A 20,179-nucleotide genomic window follows, 5' to 3' on the forward strand; every position below is an offset into this window, starting at 1 on the left:
TGCTGCCTATCACCGCTCAGTCAGACTGCTCCATCAAATATCAAATCATAGACTTAATTATAACATAATAACACACAGAAATACGAGCCTTAGGTCATTAATATGGTGAAATCCGGAAACTATCATTTCGAAAACAAAAAGTTTATTCTTTCAGTGAAATACGGAACCATTCTGTATTTTATCTAACGGGTGGCATCCATAAGTCTAAATATTGCTGTTACATTGCACAAACTTCAATGTTATGTCATAATTACGTAAAATTCTGGCAAATTAGTTCGCAACGAGCCAGGCGGCCCAAACTGTTGCATATACCCTGACTCTGCGTGCAAGAGAAGTGACACAATTTCCCTAGTTTAATATTGCCTGCTAACCTGGATATCTTTTAACTAAATATGCAGGTTTAAAAAAATATAACTCTGTATTGATTTTAAGAAAGGCATTGATGTTTATGGTTAGGTACATTCGTGCAACGATTGTGCTTTTTTCGCAAATGCGCTTTTAAGTCATCCCCCGTTTGGCGAAGTTGGTCTTCACACAGTTCGCAATGAGCCAGGCGGCCCAAACTGCTGCATATAGCCTGACTCTGTTGCACAGAACGCAGGAGAAGTGACACAATTTCCCTAGTTAAAATAAATTCATCTTAGCAGGCAATATTAACTAAATATGCAGGTTTAAAAATACACTGCTCAAAAAAATAAAGGGAACACTTAAACAACACAATGTAACTCCAAGTCAATCACACTTCTGTGAAATCAAACTGTCCACTTAGGAAGCAACACTGATTGACAATACATTTCACATGCTGTTGTGCAACTGGAATAGACAACAGGTGGAAATTATAGGCAATTAGCAAGACACCCCCAATAAAGGAGTGGTTCTGCAGGTGGGGACCACAGACCACTTCTCAGTTTCTATGCTTCCTGGCTGATGTTTTGGTCACTTTTGAATGCTGGCGGTACTTTCACTCTAGTGGTAGCATGAGACGGAGTCTACAACCCACACAAGTGGCTCAGGTAGTGCAGCTCATCCAGGATGGCACATCAATGCGAGCTGTGGCAAGAAGGTTTGCTGTGTCTGTCAGCGTAGTGTCCAGAGCATGGAGGCGCTACCAGGAGACAGGCCAGTACATCAGGAGACGTGGAGGAGGCCGTAGGAGGGCAACAACCCAGCAGCAGGACCGCTACCTCCATCTTTGTGCAAGGAGGAGCAGGAGGAGCACTGCCAGAGCCCTGCAAAATGACCTCCAGCAGGCCACAAATGTGCATGTGTCTGCTCAAACGGTCAGAAACAGACTCCATGAGGGTGGTATGAGGGCCCGACGTCCACAGGTGGGGGTTGTGCTTACAGCCCAACACCGTGCAGGACGTTTGGCATTTGCCAGAGAACACCAAGATTGGCAAATTCGCCACTGGTGCCCTGTGCTCTTCACAGATGAAAGCAGGTTCACACTGAGCACGTGACAGACGTGACAGAGTCTGGAGACGCCGTGGAGAACGTTCTGCTGCCTGCAACATCCTCCAGCATGACCGGTTTGGCGGTGGGACAGTCATGGTGTGGGGTGGCATTTCTTTGGGGGGCCGCACAGCCCTCCATGTGCTCGCCAGAGGTAGCCTGACTGCTATTAGGTACCGAGATGAGATCCTCAGACCCCTTGTGAGACCATATGCTGGTGCGGTTGGCCCTGGGTTCCTCCTAATGCAAGACAATGCTAGACCTCATGTGGCTGGAATGTGTCAGCAGTTCCTGCAAGAGGAAGGCATTGATGCTATGGACTGGCCCGCCCGTTCCCCAGACCTGAATCCAATTGTGCACATCTGGGACATCATGTCTCACTCCATCCACCAACGCCACGTTGCACCACAGACTGTCCAGGAGTTGGCGGATGCTTTAGTCCAGGTCTGGGAGGAGATCCCTCAGGAGACCATCCGCCACCTCATCAGGAGCATGCCCAGGCGTTGTAGGGAGGTCATACAGGCACGTGGAGGCCACACACACTACTGAGCCTCATTTTGAATTGTTTTAAGGACATTACATCAAAGTTGGATCAGCCTGTAGTGTGGTTTTCCACTTTAATTTTGAGTGTAACTCCATATCCAGACCTCCATGGGTTGATAAATTGGATTTCCATTGATTATTTTTGTGTGATTTTGTTGTCAGCACATTCAACTATGTAAAGAAAAAAGTATTTATTTTGAGCAGTATATATACTTGTGTATTGATTTTAAGAAAGGCGTTGATGTTTATGGTTAGGTACACATTGGTGCAACGACAGTGCTTTTTTTCGCGAATGTGCTTGCCGTTTGGCGAAATAGGCTATGATTCAATGATAAATTAACAGGCACCGCATCGATTTATATGCAACCCAGGACAAGCTAGATAAATTAGTAATATCATCAACCATGTGTAGTTAACTAGTGATTGATTGATTGTTTTTTATAAGATGCGTTTAATGCTAGCTAGAACCTTACCTTGGCTCCTTGCTGCGCTCGCATAACAGGTAGTCAGCCTGCCACGCAGTCTCCTTGTGCAGTGCAATGTATTCGGCCATAATCGGTGTACAAAAATGCCGATTACCGATTGTTGGCCATTCCGATTAATCGGTCGACCTCTACTACAAACTATTGTGTCCAATGGAACACGTGAGAACATTTTCCTTTATTGAATAAGACTTAATTGCCAGACTTAATTTCTAGTAAATGATTAGCCGGACTTATAAATAAATGAATGATATGTACCCATTGATTCTTGAAGGTTATACCTTGAGAAATGCCTCTCCATCTTAGATCATCAGTTGTACCCCTTCAGAACCCAAAATATAAGCTTGTTTTACTACAATGTAGAAGCCTCAACATGGTTGAAACGATAATGTTGATACCATGGATAGTAGTCATTGCATCTATAGCCCTGTCTATGAATTTGAGTGGTTACATTTCTCCAGCCCTATCCCTCAGCTTTTTACCAAACAGTGGGAGGGTGCCTACTTTATTATTTCAGCTGTGGATTGCCTCTTTAATGCCAACCCCACAGATTATCTTCCTTACGCTGTACTCTAGCTTACCTACTTTAAGTCAAGACGTTATTTTAAATGGAGGTGTATCCTAGTCCTCTGTCGCTGACCCTGTCCTGCTCTGTCGCTGACCCTGTCCTGCTCTGTCGCTGACCCTGTCCTGCTCTGTCGCTGACCCTGTCCTGCTCTGTCGCTGACCCTGTCCTGCTCTGTCGCTGACCCTGCTCTGTCGCTGACCCTGTCCTGCTCTGACCCTGGCCCTGTCCTGCTCTGTCGCTGGCCCTGTCCTGCTCTGTCGCTGACCCTGTCCTGCTCTGCCGCTGACCCTGTCCTGCTCCAGTCCTCATGTGGTTTAGCTGGGTCTTTAACAGTCCACTGGTTCGTTGTGTGGCTTTGTTTAAATCCATGAATTCCGCTAGTGTGCTTGTCTCACTCATACACCACCCACACACACACGCACCAGCCATTGTATTGTCGTTGTTCTTAGCCTCAGGGTTGACCTAGTAGTGGAGGGAGTGTGTGTGTTTGTGCGCAGCTTTGGCTCTGGGTTTTATGTCCTAATTTCTATGTTCTTTCTCTCTCAGGAGTCTGTTTGCTAAGAAAGTGAAAGACACTGTGCCAGTGGAGCAGAAGGACACAGGCTGGAAGCTGTTTGGTAGGGTCCCCCCTAGAGATGGCTCGGTGAAGGACCCTCAGAAAATAGACAAGGTACACACACACACACACACACAGAGAGAGAAAACACACACACACACACAGAGAGAGAAAACACACCATGAAAAGGGCCTCTAGGATATAACATATTACACAGAGAGAGGCTCACATACCGCCATTGGTTGGAGTGGTAGTGCTTGCAGAAGGACTTTGTTGGATTTTATTCTTGCTGGACCATAATATACTGAATATTTTCTGCAGGGCACTTCCATTAAATGTGTCTAATTTCCCATATTGTGATATTGCAAATGAGAGAGCAAGCACACCATGAAATGAACAGTTACACTCTTCATTGTGTCCTACTTCACAACATTACCTCATTTGTTAATCCATGTTATCTGTAAGTTGCCCTTGGTTCCCAATACAAGCCACTACCCTCAGTAATATGCATCACACTGACACTGTGGCTCAGCTGAGACAGCTGGGGGCAAAAGGTCAGCGTTGATTAGATTTGATTAGGATCTCTAATCTTCCAAGAGCTTTGGTATATGTAACCTAATGGGGACCTGTGACCTGAGGGTCAAAATCAAATCATGACCTGGTCGCATTCACAGATTTGCAGATATTATCGCTGAGGAATTCTTGTGTTTCTAGGTCCAACATTGCAGTAATACCTAACAATAAAAAATGAAATAGAAATAAATATCAGAACGAGCAATGTCAGAGACTGGAATGTGTGTGTGTGTGTGTGTGTGTGTGTGTGTGTGTGTGTGTGTGTGTGTGTGTGTGTGTGTGTGTGTGTGTGTATAAAAATAACCAAGAGCTGGGCAGTTTAAACTAGCAACGGTCACAACAAACTACCGTTGACCCAACACTGTTAACAACAAGAATATTAATGTTATATTATTATAAAGTACAATCTAATGATTAGTTGAATGTGATTCATAATTGCATAGGCTAAACAAAACTAGGTTTAGACATGTTTATTATCACCCTCTTGAATTGACTAGTATTTCACTACATTCTAGAGCAGTGAGTGAACACCCTACATATAAAGTGGGTGAAACAGTATGTAAACATTATTAAAGTGACCAGTGTTCATTGACTCTATGTACATAGGGCAGCAGCCTCTAAGGTTCTGGGCAGGGTACTGGGTGGAGACCAGCTAGTGGTGACTGCTTAACAGTCTGGTGGCCTGGAGATAGAAGCTGTTTCTCAGTCCCAGCTTTTATGCACCTGTACTATTTCAGCCTTCCAGATGGTATCAGCGTGAGCAGACGGTGGCCTGGGCGGCTGAGGTCGATCTTCTTGGCTTTCTTGTGACACCGGGTGCTGTAGATGTCCTGGAGGGCAGGCAGTGTGCCCCCCGGTGACGCTTTGGGCTGGTCAGGGAGGAATTTTGTCTCTGTTTGCAGCTGGACTCGCATCCTGTTCCCCTGTGTGTCTCACACACACACACACACACACACACACACACACACACACAAAGCGTTAGTGTACTAAAGTGATCTACACAGCTGTGGTTCAAAGGTCAAGCGGTAATGTTATCGAGCTAAATGCATGTGTTTTAGACCCATAAATATCATGAAGTCAATCAAGCGTCGGATTGCTTAGATAAAACACAGAAATATTGACTTTACTTAGAACGGCAGTATGAGGGTCTGCCCTGTGTCTGAAGACATCCTCCTCACGGTGTTGACATACCTGTGGCAGGCCTTTACATAGAATGGCAGTATGCGGGTTTGTTCTCAGGCTACTGTGAATGGTGTCTGGTGTATGGAAGAACAAATATCTGTACAATTCAGTGGAGGCTGCTGAGGGGAGAACAGCTCATAATAATGGCTGGAACGGAGCGAATGGAACGGCATGGAAACCATGTGTGATGTATTTGATACCATTCCACTGATTCCGCTCCAGTCATTACCACGAGCCCATCCTCCCCAATTAAGGTGCCACCGACTTCCTGTGGTACAATTACATAGGTACTCGCACTCAACCCATAAAAAGGAAAAAAAACAAGGAGGCCGAGATGTTAAAATATAGCAAATTTAATCCATGCTAGAAAGCCTAACAAAAGGCCTATACATTTTAGTCATTTAGCAGACGCTCTTATCCAGAGCGACTTACAGTAGTGAATGCATACATTTCATACATTTCATTTAATTTCATGCATGCATGCATTTTTTTTGTGTATTTTTATTTTTGTACTGGGCCCCCGTGGGAATCGAACCCACAACCCTGGTGTTGCACACACCATGCTGGCATTGCAAACATCATGCTCTACCAACTGAGCCACAGGGAAGGCCTATACTTCCTCAGAGCCCTGACATTATGTCTGACTACAACTGGACTAGCAGTAGCTTCACTCTATATATAGCTAGAAGGATTGAAATGGTGTCTTTTCTGGACCTCTTTATCAGTCGGAAGCTTAACTTTACCTGCTACTTCTAGGGTTGATTGTTAGCTTGGATTAGAAGCCCTTCAGGAACACCGCTTGACTATAGACAGTGGGGTCCGAGATGACCCAGGTCTGCCCTTATACCTACTTACCTCTGTAGCTCAGTTGGTAGGGCATGGCACTTGCAACACCAGGATAATGGGTTCAATTCCCAGGACCACCAATTCTAAAATGTATGACTGTAAGTCGCTTTGGATAAAAGCGTCTGCTAAAGGGCCTATTTTTATTTATTTATTTATTTATATACAGTACCTTACAACAGTTTTAGGCAGGTGTGAAAAAATGCTATAACGTATAAATGCTTTCAAAAATAGACATGTTAATACCGTAATTTCCGGACTATAAGCCGCAACTTTTTTCCCACGCTTTGAACCTCGCGGCTTAAACAATGACGCGGCTAATATATGGATTTTTCCTGCTTTCAATTTAAAAAAATTAAAAAAACACATTCTGTGACTTGCTCAGTTTTTTGGCGGCATGAAGCTTTCATTAGACCAATGAAATTGCCGACCGGGTTAAGGTCAAACAACTTTTTTGTTTACTGTTTAGATTAAATCGAGCGCTCTCAAACTTCCCATCATTCTGATTACGGTAGTCATTTTGTCACCCTCATCATGGCAAAGACACGGAGAAATGCATATGATGCAGCTTTCAAGTTGAAGGCGATTGATCTGGCTGTTGGAAAAGGAAATAGAGCTGCTGCACGGGAGCTTGGTCTTAATGAGTCGATGATAAGACGTTGGAAACAGCAGCGTGAGGAATTGAAAAAGACAACTAAAGCTTACTGCTAATTTTTTATTTTTTGTTACAAGCCGTGTTTCGTTAAACCCTTGTAAAGATAATTTGTTTCAAGTACCGGTAGGCACCTGCGGCTTATAGACATGTCAAATTTATTTGTATAGCCCTTCTTACATCAGCTGATATCTCAAAGTTCTGTACAGAAACCCAGCTTAAAACCCCAAACGGCAAGCAATGCAGGTGTAGAAGCACGGTGGCTAGGAAAAACTCCCTAGAAAGGCCAAAACCTAGGAAGAAACCTAGAGAGGAACCAGGCTATGAGGGGTGGCCAGTCCTCTTCTGGCTGTGCCGGGTGGAGATTATAACAGCACATGGCCAAGATGTTCAAATGTTCATAAATGACCAGCATGGTCAAATAATAATAATCATAGTAGTTGTCGAGGGTGCAAAGTCAGTAACACAAGAGTAAGTGTCAGTTGGCTTTTTCATAGCCGATCTTTGAGAGTATCTCTACCGCTCCTGCTGTCTCTTAGAGAGTTGAAAACAGCAGGTCTGGGACAGGTAGCACGTCCGGTGAACAGGTCAGGGTTCCAGCAGGTCTGGGACAGCAAGTCTGGGACAGGTAGCACGTCCGGTGAACAGGTCAGGGTTCCATAGGCAGAACAGTTGAAACTGGAGCAGCAGCACGGCCAGGTGGACTGGGGACAGCAAGGAGTCATCATGCCAGGTAGTCCTGAGGCATGGTCCTAGGGCTCAGGTCCTCTGAGAGAAAGAAAGAGAGAATTAGAGGGAGCATATTTAAATTCACACAGGACACCGGATAAGACAAGAGAAATACTCCAGATGTAACAGACTGACCCTAGCCCCCCGACACATAAACTACTGCAGCATAAATACTGGAGGCTGAGACAGGAGGGATCAGAAGACACTGTGGCCCCATCCGATGAAACCCCCGGACAGGGCCAAACAGGCAGGATATAACCCCACCCACTTTACCAAAGCATAGCCCCCACACCACCATGTGTGGTGCACCATGTGCGGCTTATTTATGTTCCAAATAATATCTTTTTTTTAATTCAGTGGGTGCGGCTTATATTCAGGTGTGCTCAATAGTCCGGAAATTACGGTAGATACTTTTTTATCAATTAACAAAATGCAAAGTGAGTGAACAGAAGAAAAATCTAAATCAAATCCATATTTGGTGTGACCACCCTTTGTCTTGAAAACAGCATCTTCTAGATACACTTGCACAAAGTCATGGATTTTGTAGGCATATAGTGAGGTGTATGATTAAACAATTATACCAAATAGGTGCTAATGAGCATCAATTCAATATGTAGATTGAAACACAATCATTAACTGAAACAGAAACAGCTGTGTAGGAGGAATAAAACTGGATGAGGAACAGCCAAACTCAGCTAACAAGGTGAGGTTGCTGAAGACAGTTTACTGTCAAAATTCATACACCATGGCAAGATTGAGCACAGCAACAAGACACAAGGTAGTTATACTGCATCAAGGTCTTTCCCAGGCAGAAATTTCAAGGCAGAAAGGAGTTTCCAGATGTGCTGTCCAAGCTGTTTTGAAGAAGCACAGAGAAACGGGCAACGTTGAGGACCGTAGACGCAGTGGCTAAGGAAACTTATTGCAGCAGATGAAAGACCATCATGCTTACTTCTCTTCACAACCGGAATATGTCCAACAGTGCCATCAGCTCAGAATTGTCAGAAAACAGTGGGACCCTGGTACACCCATCTACTGTCCGGAGAAGTCTGGTCAGAAGAAGACTTGCGGCCAAAAGGCCATACCTCCGACGTGGAAACAAGGCCAAGCGACTCAACTATGCACGAAAACACAGGAGCTGGGGTGCAGAAAAATGGCAGCAGGTGCTCTGGGCTGATGAGTCAAATATTTGGCTGTAGCAGAAGGCAGTTTGTTTGCCGAAGGGCTGGGGAGCGGTACACGAATGATTGTCTGCAGGCACCAGTGAAGCATGGTGGATGTTCCTTGCAAGTTTGGGGCTGCATTTCTGCAAATCGAGTTGGGTATTTGGTCAGAATGAATGGTCTCCTCAATGCTGAGAAGTACAGGCAGATACTTATCCATCATGCAACACCATCAGGGAGGCATCTGATTGGCCCCAAATTTATTCTGCAGCATGACAACGACCCCAAACATTTAGTGAAAGTCATTAAGAACTACAGCGTAAAGAAGAACAAGGAGTCCCGGAAGTGATGGTATGGCCCCCACAGAGCCCTGATCTCAGAATCATCAAGTCTGTCTGGGATTACATGAAGAGAAAGAAGCACCTGAGGCTGCCTAAATCCATAGAAGAACTGCGGTTAGTTCTCCAAGATGTTTGGGCCATCCTACCTGCCGAGTTCCTTCAAACTGTGCAAGTGTACCTAGAAGAATTGATGCTGTTTTGAAGGCAAAAAGTGGTCACACCAAATATGGATTTGATGTAGATTTTTCTTCTGTTCACACACTTTGCATTTTGTTAATTGATAAATATAATCTATTAACAAGCATTCTTACTTTACAGCATTTTTTCACACCTGCATAAAACGTTTGTACTGTACTTACATACAGTTGAAGTCGGAAGTTTACATTCATTTAGGTTGGAGTCATTAAAACTCGTTTTTCACCCACTCCGCAAATTTCTTGTTAACAAACTAGTTTTGGCAAGTCGGTTAGGACATCTACTTTGTGCATGACACAAGTAATTTTTCCAACAATTGTTTAGAAAGATTATTTCACTTTATAATTCACTGTATCACAATTCCAGTGGGTCATAAGTTTACATACACTAAGTTGACTGTCTTCAAACAGCTTGGAAAATTCCAGAAAATGATGTCATGGCTGTAGAAGCTTCTGATAGGCTAATTGACATAATTTGTGTGAATTGGAGCTGTACCTGTGGATGTATTTCAAGTGTATGTAAACTTCTGACCCACTGGGAATGTGATGAAAGAAATAAAAGCTGAAATAAATAATTCTCTCTACTATTATTCTGACATTTCACATTCTTAAAATAAAGTGGTGATCCTAACTGATCTAAGACAGGGAATTTTTACTTGGATTAGGAATTGTCAGGAATTGTGAAAACTGAGTTTAAATGTATTTGGCTAAGATATATGTAAACTTCAACTGTACATACTCACAGTACCAGTCAAAAGTTTGGACACACCTACTCATTCAAGGATTTCTCTTTTACTATTTTCTACATTGTCGAATAATAGTGAAGACATCAAAACATTGAATCATGTAGTTATCAAAAAGTGTATTATATTTGAGATTCTTCAAAGTAGTCACCCTTTGCCTTGACAGCTTTGCACACTCTTGGCATTCTGTCAACCAGCTTTATGAGGGAGTCACCTGGAATGCATTTCAATTAACAAATGCAGTTGCAAAAACCATCAAGCACTATGATGAAACTGGCTCTCATGAGGAATGCCACAGGAAAGGAAGTCCCAGAGTTACCTCTGCTGCAGAGGATAAGTTCATTAGAGTTACCAGCCTCAGACATTGCAGCCCAAATAAATGCTTCACAGAGTTCAAGTAACAGACACATCTCAACATCAACTGTTCTGGTGAGACTGCGTGAAATCAGGCCTTTATGGTTGAATTGCTGCGAAGAAACCACTACTAAATTACACCAATAATAAGAAGAGACTTGCTTGGGCCAAGAAACACGAGTAATCTGTCTTTTGGTCTGATGAGTCCAAATTTCAGATTTTTGTTTCCAACCGCCGTGTTTTTGTGAGACACAGATTAGGTAAATGGATGATCTCCACATGTGTAGTTCCCACTGTGAAGCGTGGAAGAGGTGGTGTGGGGGTGCTTTGCTGGTGACACTTTTCGTACATTTATTTAGAATTCAAGTCACACTTAAATATCACAGCATTCTGCAGTGATACGCCATCCCATCTGGTTTGCGCCTTGTCCCACTATCATTTTGTTTTTCATCAGGACAATGACCCAAAACACACCTCTAGGCTGTGTAAGGACTATTTGACCAAGGAGAGTGATGGAGTGCTGCATCAGATGACCTGGCCTCCACAATCACCTGACCTCAACCCAATTGAGATGGTTTGGGATGGGTTGGACCGCAGAGTGCAGGAAAAGAAGCCAACAAGTGCTTAGCATATCAAAAAGCATTCCAGGTGAAGCTGGTTGAGAGAATGCCAAGAGTGTGCAAAGCTGTCATCAACCAAATGGTGGCTACTTAATTTACAGAAGAATCTCGAAATATATTTAGGTTTGTTTAACACTTTTTTTTGGTTACTACATGATTCTATGTGTTATTTCATAGTATTGATGTGTTCAGGATTATTCTACAATGTAGAAAATCGTTTAAAATAAAGAAATACCATTATGAGTTTGTGTCCAAACTTTTGACTGGTACTGTGTGTATATAACCTGCCTATATAACCATCATACATGTGCCGTCGTTGTATCCGACTACAGTGATAGTGTGAACCATGACGTGATTACATTACATAGGGTCCTCCGATTTAAAGAGTCCAACATGTCACGTGTAGGCCTTTCTCTACCATTTTATCCTTTCAGTGTGGACAGTGTCGTTTTTCTAACCCGGATGAGCTCTCTAGGGCTACAACACCTAGCCCTTTGGTCTAGCGTAACCCTATCCCAGGTGGCTGGGCTCGGATGGCAAGGCTAGATTCTCAGCATATGTCTGGACACTATTGTCTCGCCATGGCAACCGCTGGCTGATGGCAGGGAGGTGGGGCCAATGTCCTGTGGGCAATGAGTCTGTGTTTTCTGTTTTCTTAGTCTACTGCTGTTTTTCTCCTGCTTTATTTCACCATAACACTATGAGGCCCTTTTCTTTCGTCAATAACTTTTAGCCCTTTGAGAATGCTCGGCCGTAATTCAATTGTCGAGCTACATTTTTCACATTTTCTGCCCCCCCCCCCCTCCACCATTGCCTGCAGGAAATGTAGTTATTTCATAGCCCCCCTTGTCCCACCGGTACTTACCCGTCAATCACCTGGAAGTCAACCAATCCCTGTTTCCCCGTTAGCTTGGGCCCTCCCCCTCTGAGGCTAAACAGAGTTGCTGGACACGGAAGAGCAAAGACTCACTGACGTCACCGTCTTCAAGACCAAGCAGGCTATAATTCAGAGAGACGGGAAGGGAAATGTAGGGAGAGAATAAAAAGCTGACCCCAAGGCATCGCTGTCAGAGTGTGCCGAGAAGATGGATTATTATAGCGGAGAGGAGTGGATGAGAAATGGATGCTGTATTCATCACTCTGGGGTTGATTAGAGTGGCTGGCTCCTTTTTCAGCGCAGCGACTAATAGAGCAAGGCGCTGCGGACGCGCTCACACACACACTGATCCTCTGGGTTCTTCACTGATTCAGGGCCTCAGTGTAGCGTCTGCATGCTGAGAGGGGGGAGAGAGAGTGACAGAGGGAGAGAAGGCGGTATCATGCATCACCTCCAGCTGGGGGTGTGTCCTATCGACAGGCCCGCTGTCACCCTGACCACCTCGTCCTCTGTGTGGGCTGTAGCTGGACCAACGGGAGCAGCCATGACGGTTTGTGGAGTTTAAACCCTCTCGGTTGGTCTGGGTGTCTGTACGGAAACTGTAGCCTTCATGGTGAGTGAGCTTGTGTGTGTTTTGTCTGTGTGTGTGTTTGTCAGCTCGATGCGATGAAGATGAGGGTGCGAGCACAGCAGTCTACAGTCTCTCCTCTCTCGTTCTCTCTCTCCCCCCCGTCTGACAGAAGGACAAATTAGGGAGTAGAAAGAGAAGGAATGATGGAGAGAGAGAGAGAGAGAGAGAGAGAGAGAGAGAGAGAGAGAGTGAGGTAGAGGACAGGAGGGCTTAGCCTTTACACGTCATCCTCTTTCAGCTCATCTCTCTGAGGTGAAGTGTGTGAGTGTGTGAAATGTTTATTTTTAAAGGTATTTTGCCAGCTTCTGATGACCGGTGTACTTGTATTAGATTTGTCCAGCAGTGTATCTGTTGTAATACAAGCTGTCTATGAAACACAACAGGCTCCTGTTTCCCCTGTAGAAGTGTTGTTTGCGGTAGACTCATGCTTTCTAGTAATGGGGGGGAATGAATACAGTTAAATATCGGGATATTATTTTTGACAATATATCGTATCGTTTTGACAATATTTTCATATTATTTTTGCCCTAGATGGCTGTACCTGAACAAACTCCAGTATTCTTCCTTCATAGCTTGTTCTCCTCTTCTTTTTAAATAGGAAGACAATTTTGTTTTCAGCACTTTTATTTCCATGACTGATGCAGACATACGGTGAGCAATATGTTTGGAACATCGAATCGCAATAAAATCACAGTATGGAATTGCAGTACATATAGGATCATGAGAATCACAATAAAATCACAGTATCGAATTGCAGTACATATAGGATCATGAGAATCACAATAAAATCACAGTATCGAATTGCAGTACATATAGGATCATGAGAATCACAATAAAATCACAGTATGGAATTGCAGTACATATAGGATCATGAGAATCACAATAAAATCACAGTATCGAATTGCAGTACATATAGGATCATGAGAATCACAATAAAATCACAGTATGGAATTGCAGTACATATAGGATCATGAGAATCACAATAAAATCACAGTATGGAATTGCAGTACATATAGGATCATGAGAATCACAATAAAATCACAGTATGGAATTGCAGTACATATAGGATCATGAGAATCACAATAAAATCACAGTATGGAATTGCAGTACATATAGGATCATGAGAATCACAATAAAATCACAGTATGGAATTGCAGTACATATAGGATCATGAGAATCACAATGCGTATCGTATCGGCACCTAAGTATCATGACAATATCGTATCGCGAGGTCCCTGGCAGTTCCCTGGCAGTTCCCTGCCCTAATGTTTTCCCTGTGGAAGTGTTTGGTGTTTGTCCTCTATCTCTCTCTCTCTCTCTCACACACACCCCCTCTGGGTCTCTCTAACCTCTCATTGCGGGAGAGAAGGAACGAGATGTGGAGTGCTCCATCCCGACCCAGTGCGGTAAATGGACTTTCCAAACATTTCCTGGATGTGCACTAGACTAGTGTATCTTCAACTCAGTTAAAAGTAGTGGATTGGAAGGAGCTATGCTCTGCAGTGGTATTGTCCCCCTGCTAGTGGTCTTCACATGGTTCATAGAAGAACAAAAAGGAATTTCTTCCATTTTGTTGTCTGTCTGCCCTGTCTAGCAGTAGACTATTACAATACAACTTTATCAACCTCTTTTAGTGTCAGTAAGGCATTGCTTCTACAGGTAACCCCTAGACTATACCCTGTACTGTCGCTTTGCTTATTGCTAAGCATGTTTGTCCTCTCCAACGCCATCAGAACGCTGTGCCAACGGAGGCAGACAGACAGGCCCAAAGAGAACCGCTTACATCACCAGGAAATGAGAGTAAGTTAATGAAACACTGGCCTTGTCGTAACTATGCATGTTCCCCTCGAGACAGGTAACCCTGGGATACCGTTGCCACTGGAGTCGCTAAAAGCACTAAAGCCCATCTCCCTATTTGATTACATGACCAGCCTCGACGCCGAACAAACACAAAGTCAATGTTATGATGTCCTAGCGGTAGCAGTGAAAGGCTAATTCACACAGAGCAGAGGCTGTTAGTTCCATGTGATTGTGGTCGCTGAAATAGGATTCCGACGTCGGGGTGAGGGGATTGGTGTGACGCCAACCGTCTGTTTGGTAAATGTGTTTACTACGGTACTAATCCAAGGCCGTGCGATAAACTGCTCTCTCAGCCTGTGACTAGTGAGGAAGGGCAAAAAGGCAAAAAGGCATCAACTGCTCATTTGGTCGAAAATGAGTTGTCATTTTTGCGACATTAAATACATGCTTAATCATGTGGACAAGTATCCTGCCTCTATTGTGTTTTGGAGAAAATGGGGGTCATGTTAGCAGTAACTGCATGAAGTTACTGTGAAACCAAGGTAAATAAAAGCCAGTTCTCAGTTCCACGCTATGAGCAGTTACTGCCTTCTTGGTTGGTAGGACAGAATAGGCGAAACCCGTTTTGCTTGGTAGGACAGAGTATGAGAAACCTTTTTGCTCGGTAGGACAGAATAGGGGAACCCTTTCTGCTTGGTGGGGCAGAATGGGAGAACCCGTTTTGCTTGGTGAGGCAGAATGGGGGAACCCTTTTTGCTTGGTGGGGCAGAATGGGAGAAACCGTTTTGCTTGGTGGGGCAGAATGGGAGAACCCTTTTTGCTTGGTGGGGCAGAATGGGTGAACCCTTTTTGCTTGGTGGGGCAGAATGGGTGAACCCTTTTTGCTTGGTAGGACAGAACATCCCTTACCATTTATGTAACACACACACTCATTTTTCTCTTCCCTCTCTTGTTTTCTCTCTCACGTGCAGACAGCCTGTGTTTCCTTTCACCTTGCTAGAGGCACCTGCAATGTCGCTGCAGAGGTGCCAGATTTCTGCTCCCCTCCCCCCCATCCCCTGGCTTCCTCCCTGGTTGCTCACCCCCATTCACTACAGTCCTTATAACATTGTACTGTCTTTCACAACGAGCCCATATCTGCTGTCACCAGTCACCTTTAGTTCACCTATATGCTGACAGGACTCAGCCAGAGCAGTTTGATATATGGTTATATCCGGCTCTGGACTCTGGTTTAAGTTAAACTGTTGTTCCATAGTTGTAATGGAGTATCTGTAAAAGCATCATTTCAGCACGGGAAAGTACTGCGTGTGTAGCAAGGAAACAGGCCCTGAAAGAATCTGAATGGTATGCCAACTCTGGCTTAGTAAGCTCTAAGTACTGTCTGCTGAATCTGGGTTTCTGCAGTGGGGTGATAATGCTTTACATAAGGCTACATAAAGTACTGAGCAAAAGGGATGGGATGGGGGGGTGGAGTGAGGGACAAATGGTGAGAAAGTGAGCATGGAAGGAGTGAGAGTAGTAGCTCTGATCCTGCAGTGTGGGGGCTCCCGAGTGGCGCAGCGGTCTAAGGCCTCTCAGTGCTAGAGGCGTCACTACAGACACCCAGGTTCGATTCCAGGCTGTATCACAACCGGCCGTGATTGGTAGTCCCATCGGGCAGCGCACAGCGTCATCCAGGTTTGGCCGGTGTAGGTCATCATTGTAAATAAGAATTTGTTCTTAACTGACTTGCCTAGTTAAATAAAGGTTAAATAAAACAATTATAAGTAAGAATTTGTTCTTAACTGACTTGAATTTTTTTTTAAATAATTGTAAAAAAGTCTCTCTCGCTCCAATCAGTGACTCACCACTTTGTAGTAACAGCTCTGTGTCTTTCAGCCCTGTGCTCTGAGCAGCAGCCCTGCCTAGCCCGGCCTGTCTGCAGCCACAGGCTTGTCTCTCTGAATCACCAGCTCACATGTCTCCATCATACATCACATGGAGTCAGGGTTTCCATCACTCAATAGTGTCCCTGACCTCTTCCTCCTCCACCAATCCACTCACTTTTGTTATCCATCGCTTCCTCTCTCGCTCTCTGTCTCTCTCTGTCTCTTTTTCTTTTTCTTTCTTGCTCTCTGTCTCTCTTTCTTGCTCTCTCTCTGTCTCTCTGTCTCTCTGTCTCTCTGTCTCTCTGTCTCTCTGTCTCTCTGTCCTCTAACCTCTCTCCTCTACCTCATAGGAGACAGCACTCAGAGAATCTCACCTCCTCCTAATTTCCCCAGTGCAGTCCCAGAGGGATCCACCGCAGTAGGTTGAGCCTCACGCCTGACTTCCTCCTTTAAGATGACCTCACTGTACATATTGCCCAGTAGGGCCTTTTACAACGACACTACGCCGACCTTGGAAACTGTTACTACAAACACGTATTTATACTACAATCAGTTTCTTCTTGTTCATTAAGCATTCATAGAATAGTAGCTGGCCTGAGCGTGACCTTTTCAGACAACATAAATAGACATGATCAATAACTGTCAGTTTTGTCCTAGTTTGGTTGAGTGTAAAACCGTCAGAGTGGAGAAAACCCATGTAAAACTACTTAGAATGAATATTCCCATCTCAGAGTCATGCACTGCTCATAATAACAATATGGTGATATCACATGTTATGGCCATATGGCCCAGCCCCATCTCTCACCAGCCAGTGTACTGACACCTCATCACACACTGATCACTCTGCCCTTACATCTTACAGTACAGGCCCATCTCTCTGTTGCCTCAGGCTGTGGCCTCTTTGTGCCGCACACACACACACACACACACACAACCCTGTGAGTGAGTCAACTCTCTGTCATTGTTTAACTGCTCCCGTGGCCGGAGGTCTAACGGCCATGGCGTCACGCGCCCCACTCTGTGACACACTCATTAGATAGGGGACACTAAGGTCCAGGGGCTGTACTGTGTGTGTGTGTGTGTGTGTGTGTGTGTGTGTGTGTGTGTGTGTGTGTGTATGTGTGTGTGTGTGTGTGTGTGTGTGTGTGTGTGTGTGTGTGTGAAAAAGAGTGGACCAAGGGATAAAATAAGTCTTTAGGGGAAATGAAATGTCAGACCCCTTTGCTTTTCTCTCTGAGCCGAGTCTGATCCAGATTGAGGTTTAATAAGATGCTCCCAGTTTTTAGTTTTTTAAATGCAGTTTTACCAGACCATGGATCTGCCAACACATCCTAGTTTTTAGTTTTTTAAATGTAATTTTACCAGACCATGGATCTGCCAACACATCCTAGTTTTTTAAATGTAATTTTACCAGACCATGGATCTGCCAACACATCCTAGTTTTTTAAATGTAGTTTTACCAGACCATGGATCCCATTGAGGATTCAGTTCATCATGTCTAACTACGGAGCTGTTAGATTAGACTTTCCTGGTCGTTCAGTCGGGTGAAGAAAGCCAGTTGTCTTGATATTTCGTTGTATCTTTTAACTATATTCTTTGGGTGTCCGTGCAGTTTTTGTCTAAAGGAATATGAGACTAAAATTGACATGTAGGGCCTTGGCAAATAAAACCAGTTTCTCTCCTGAAATCTGATAATTGCATTGTACGCGTGAGGTAAGTGTGTTTGTGTGTGTATTATGTGTTGAGTGTGTGTTTTTGTGTCTGTTCTAGGAATATGAAAGTAAGACTAGCAGAGCTGGACCTGGACACAGTCCCCCGTCTCCTAGACAGAGTGTCAGGAAGAACCTGGACTTTGAGCCCAACTCCACCACAGCACTTATACTGGAGGCTCGCCCTGCGTACGTAACACACACACACACACACACACTTATACTGGAGGCTCGCCCTGCGTAGTTAACACACACACACACACACACACTTATACTGGAGGCTCGCCCTGCGTACGTAACACACACACACACACACACTTATACTGGAGGCTCGCCCTGCGTACGTAACACACACACACACACACACACACACACACTTATACTGGAGGCTCGCCCTGCGTACGTCACACACACACACACACACACACACACACACACACACACACACACACACACACACACACACACACACACTTATACTGGAGGCTCGCCCTGTGTACGTAACACACACACACACTTACACTAGACAGGGTTCACACACACACACACACTAGACAGGGTTCTCACACTCACACACACACTAGACAGGGTTCTCACACACATACACACACACACACACACACATACTAGACAGGGTTCACACACACACACACACACACACACACACACACACACACACTTATACTAGACATGGTACACACACACACACACACACACACACACACACTTATACTAGACATGGTACACACACACACACACACACACACTTATACTAGACATGGTACACACACACACACACACTTATACTAGACATGGTACACACACACACACACACACACACACACACTTATACTAGACATGGTACACACACACTTATACTAGACATGGTACACACACACACACACACTTATACTAGACATGGTACACACACACACACACACACACACACACTTATACTAGACATGGTTCTCACACACACACACACACACACACACTTATACTAGACATGGTACACACACACACACACTTATACTAGACATGGTTCTCACACACACACACACACACACACTTATACTAGACATGTTTCACACACACAGACACACACACATAGGACCCTCTTATACAGTCTCATGTCCTCTGGTATTACCTGGCTCTGGGCATTATTGAAGGAAAGATGGGGGCTTTCAAACAAACTGTTTATTGATTCTGTACAGTCATAAAACCACAGCAGGAGTATTCACTGAGTTTTCCATGAGGTACAACTGACCAGGTGAAAGCTGTGATCCCTTGTTGATGTCACTTGTTAAATCCACTTCAATCAGTGTAGATGAAGGGGAGGAGACAGGTTAAAGAAGGATTTTTAAGCCTTGAGACAATTGAGACATGGATTTTGTGTCTGTGTGTGTGTGTGTGTGTGTGTGCACCATTCAAAGGGTGAATGGACAAGATTGAAGGACCTTTGAACGGCGTATGGTAGTAGGGTGCCAGGTGTAGGGCTGTTACGGTAACCGGTAGTCATGACGGCAGTCTCATTCCATGTGACCGTTTAGTCATGGTAATTAGGCTTCTCCAAGCTCTGATGCTGCTGCTGGTCATTAGTAGCCTACCAAACTTGCTAACTGCCTGGTACTCAGCACTCTGTTGTCCCTCTAATCATTGATTGCATTTTGGAACATTAGCTCTTATAGCCTACTGCCGTGTGCGATTGCTGCGCTTACGATGTGAAGAAATAGCCTAATAGTTTAACATTTTAAGCTAAAAGTTTAGATCTGTTGCATCAGCCTCATTGCTTTTAAAAGTTTTTTTGATGCTGGTGTTTGTATTAATTTGGGATCTGTCGCCTCCCACAACTGTCCCAGACTATGCTTGGAATATTTCTTTCTCACACAGAATACGTCGACTTTTGTACTATGGGGGATAGTAGATTGACATAGGCTAGTGCTTTTTCTGTTTGTTAGGCCTACTCATCTTGTTGGCTGATAAAGTGCATGTGGACAGTTCTTCCAATATCTTCAATTTGCCCCTCGGATTTCGATAAGGATGTGGCAGTTGCGTCCCCGACGTGTCTGTCTTCACTTGTAGCCTGTGAGAAGAACCCGATCACGTGACGGGCATTGGCTAATAAGAATTGAGATATGAGAGAGAGCCATGTGAGTAAGAGATGCTTCGGAGCACGCAGCCGGGAGAAGAGAATTATAATGATTATATTCGGCACAAGGACCACTGTCCGCAAAAGGCATGGATTTTTTTAGTGGGCATTACGGCCACACAAAGAGGATGCTGCCGGGAAATTCGAAGG

At 44.4% G+C, this 20,179-nt stretch overlaps 1 protein-coding gene across 5 annotated transcripts in view; it reads left to right on the forward strand.

Moving 5' to 3' along the window:
- Positions 1 to 20,179, forward strand: part of LOC115198117 (TBC1 domain family member 14) — a 57,558-nt gene that overhangs the window by 20,016 nt on the left and 17,363 nt on the right. For 2 of the 5 annotated variants that reach the window (XM_029759811.1, XM_029759813.1), the window contains 2 exons: positions 3,592 to 3,715; positions 17,942 to 18,069. In XM_029759811.1, coding sequence (XP_029615671.1) covers positions 3,592 to 3,715; positions 17,942 to 18,069 — 252 coding nt within the window. Of the gene's footprint in view, positions 1 to 3,591; positions 3,716 to 11,842; positions 12,486 to 17,941; positions 18,070 to 20,179 lie in introns of those variants that run through there. The other 3 variants (XM_029759815.1, XM_029759814.1, XM_029759816.1) reach the window with 3 other exon arrangements.

The sequence above is a fragment of the Salmo trutta genome, chromosome 8 (genome assembly GCF_901001165.1).
Source record: "Salmo trutta chromosome 8, fSalTru1.1, whole genome shotgun sequence".
NCBI classification, from domain to species: domain Eukaryota; kingdom Metazoa; phylum Chordata; class Actinopteri; order Salmoniformes; family Salmonidae; genus Salmo; species Salmo trutta.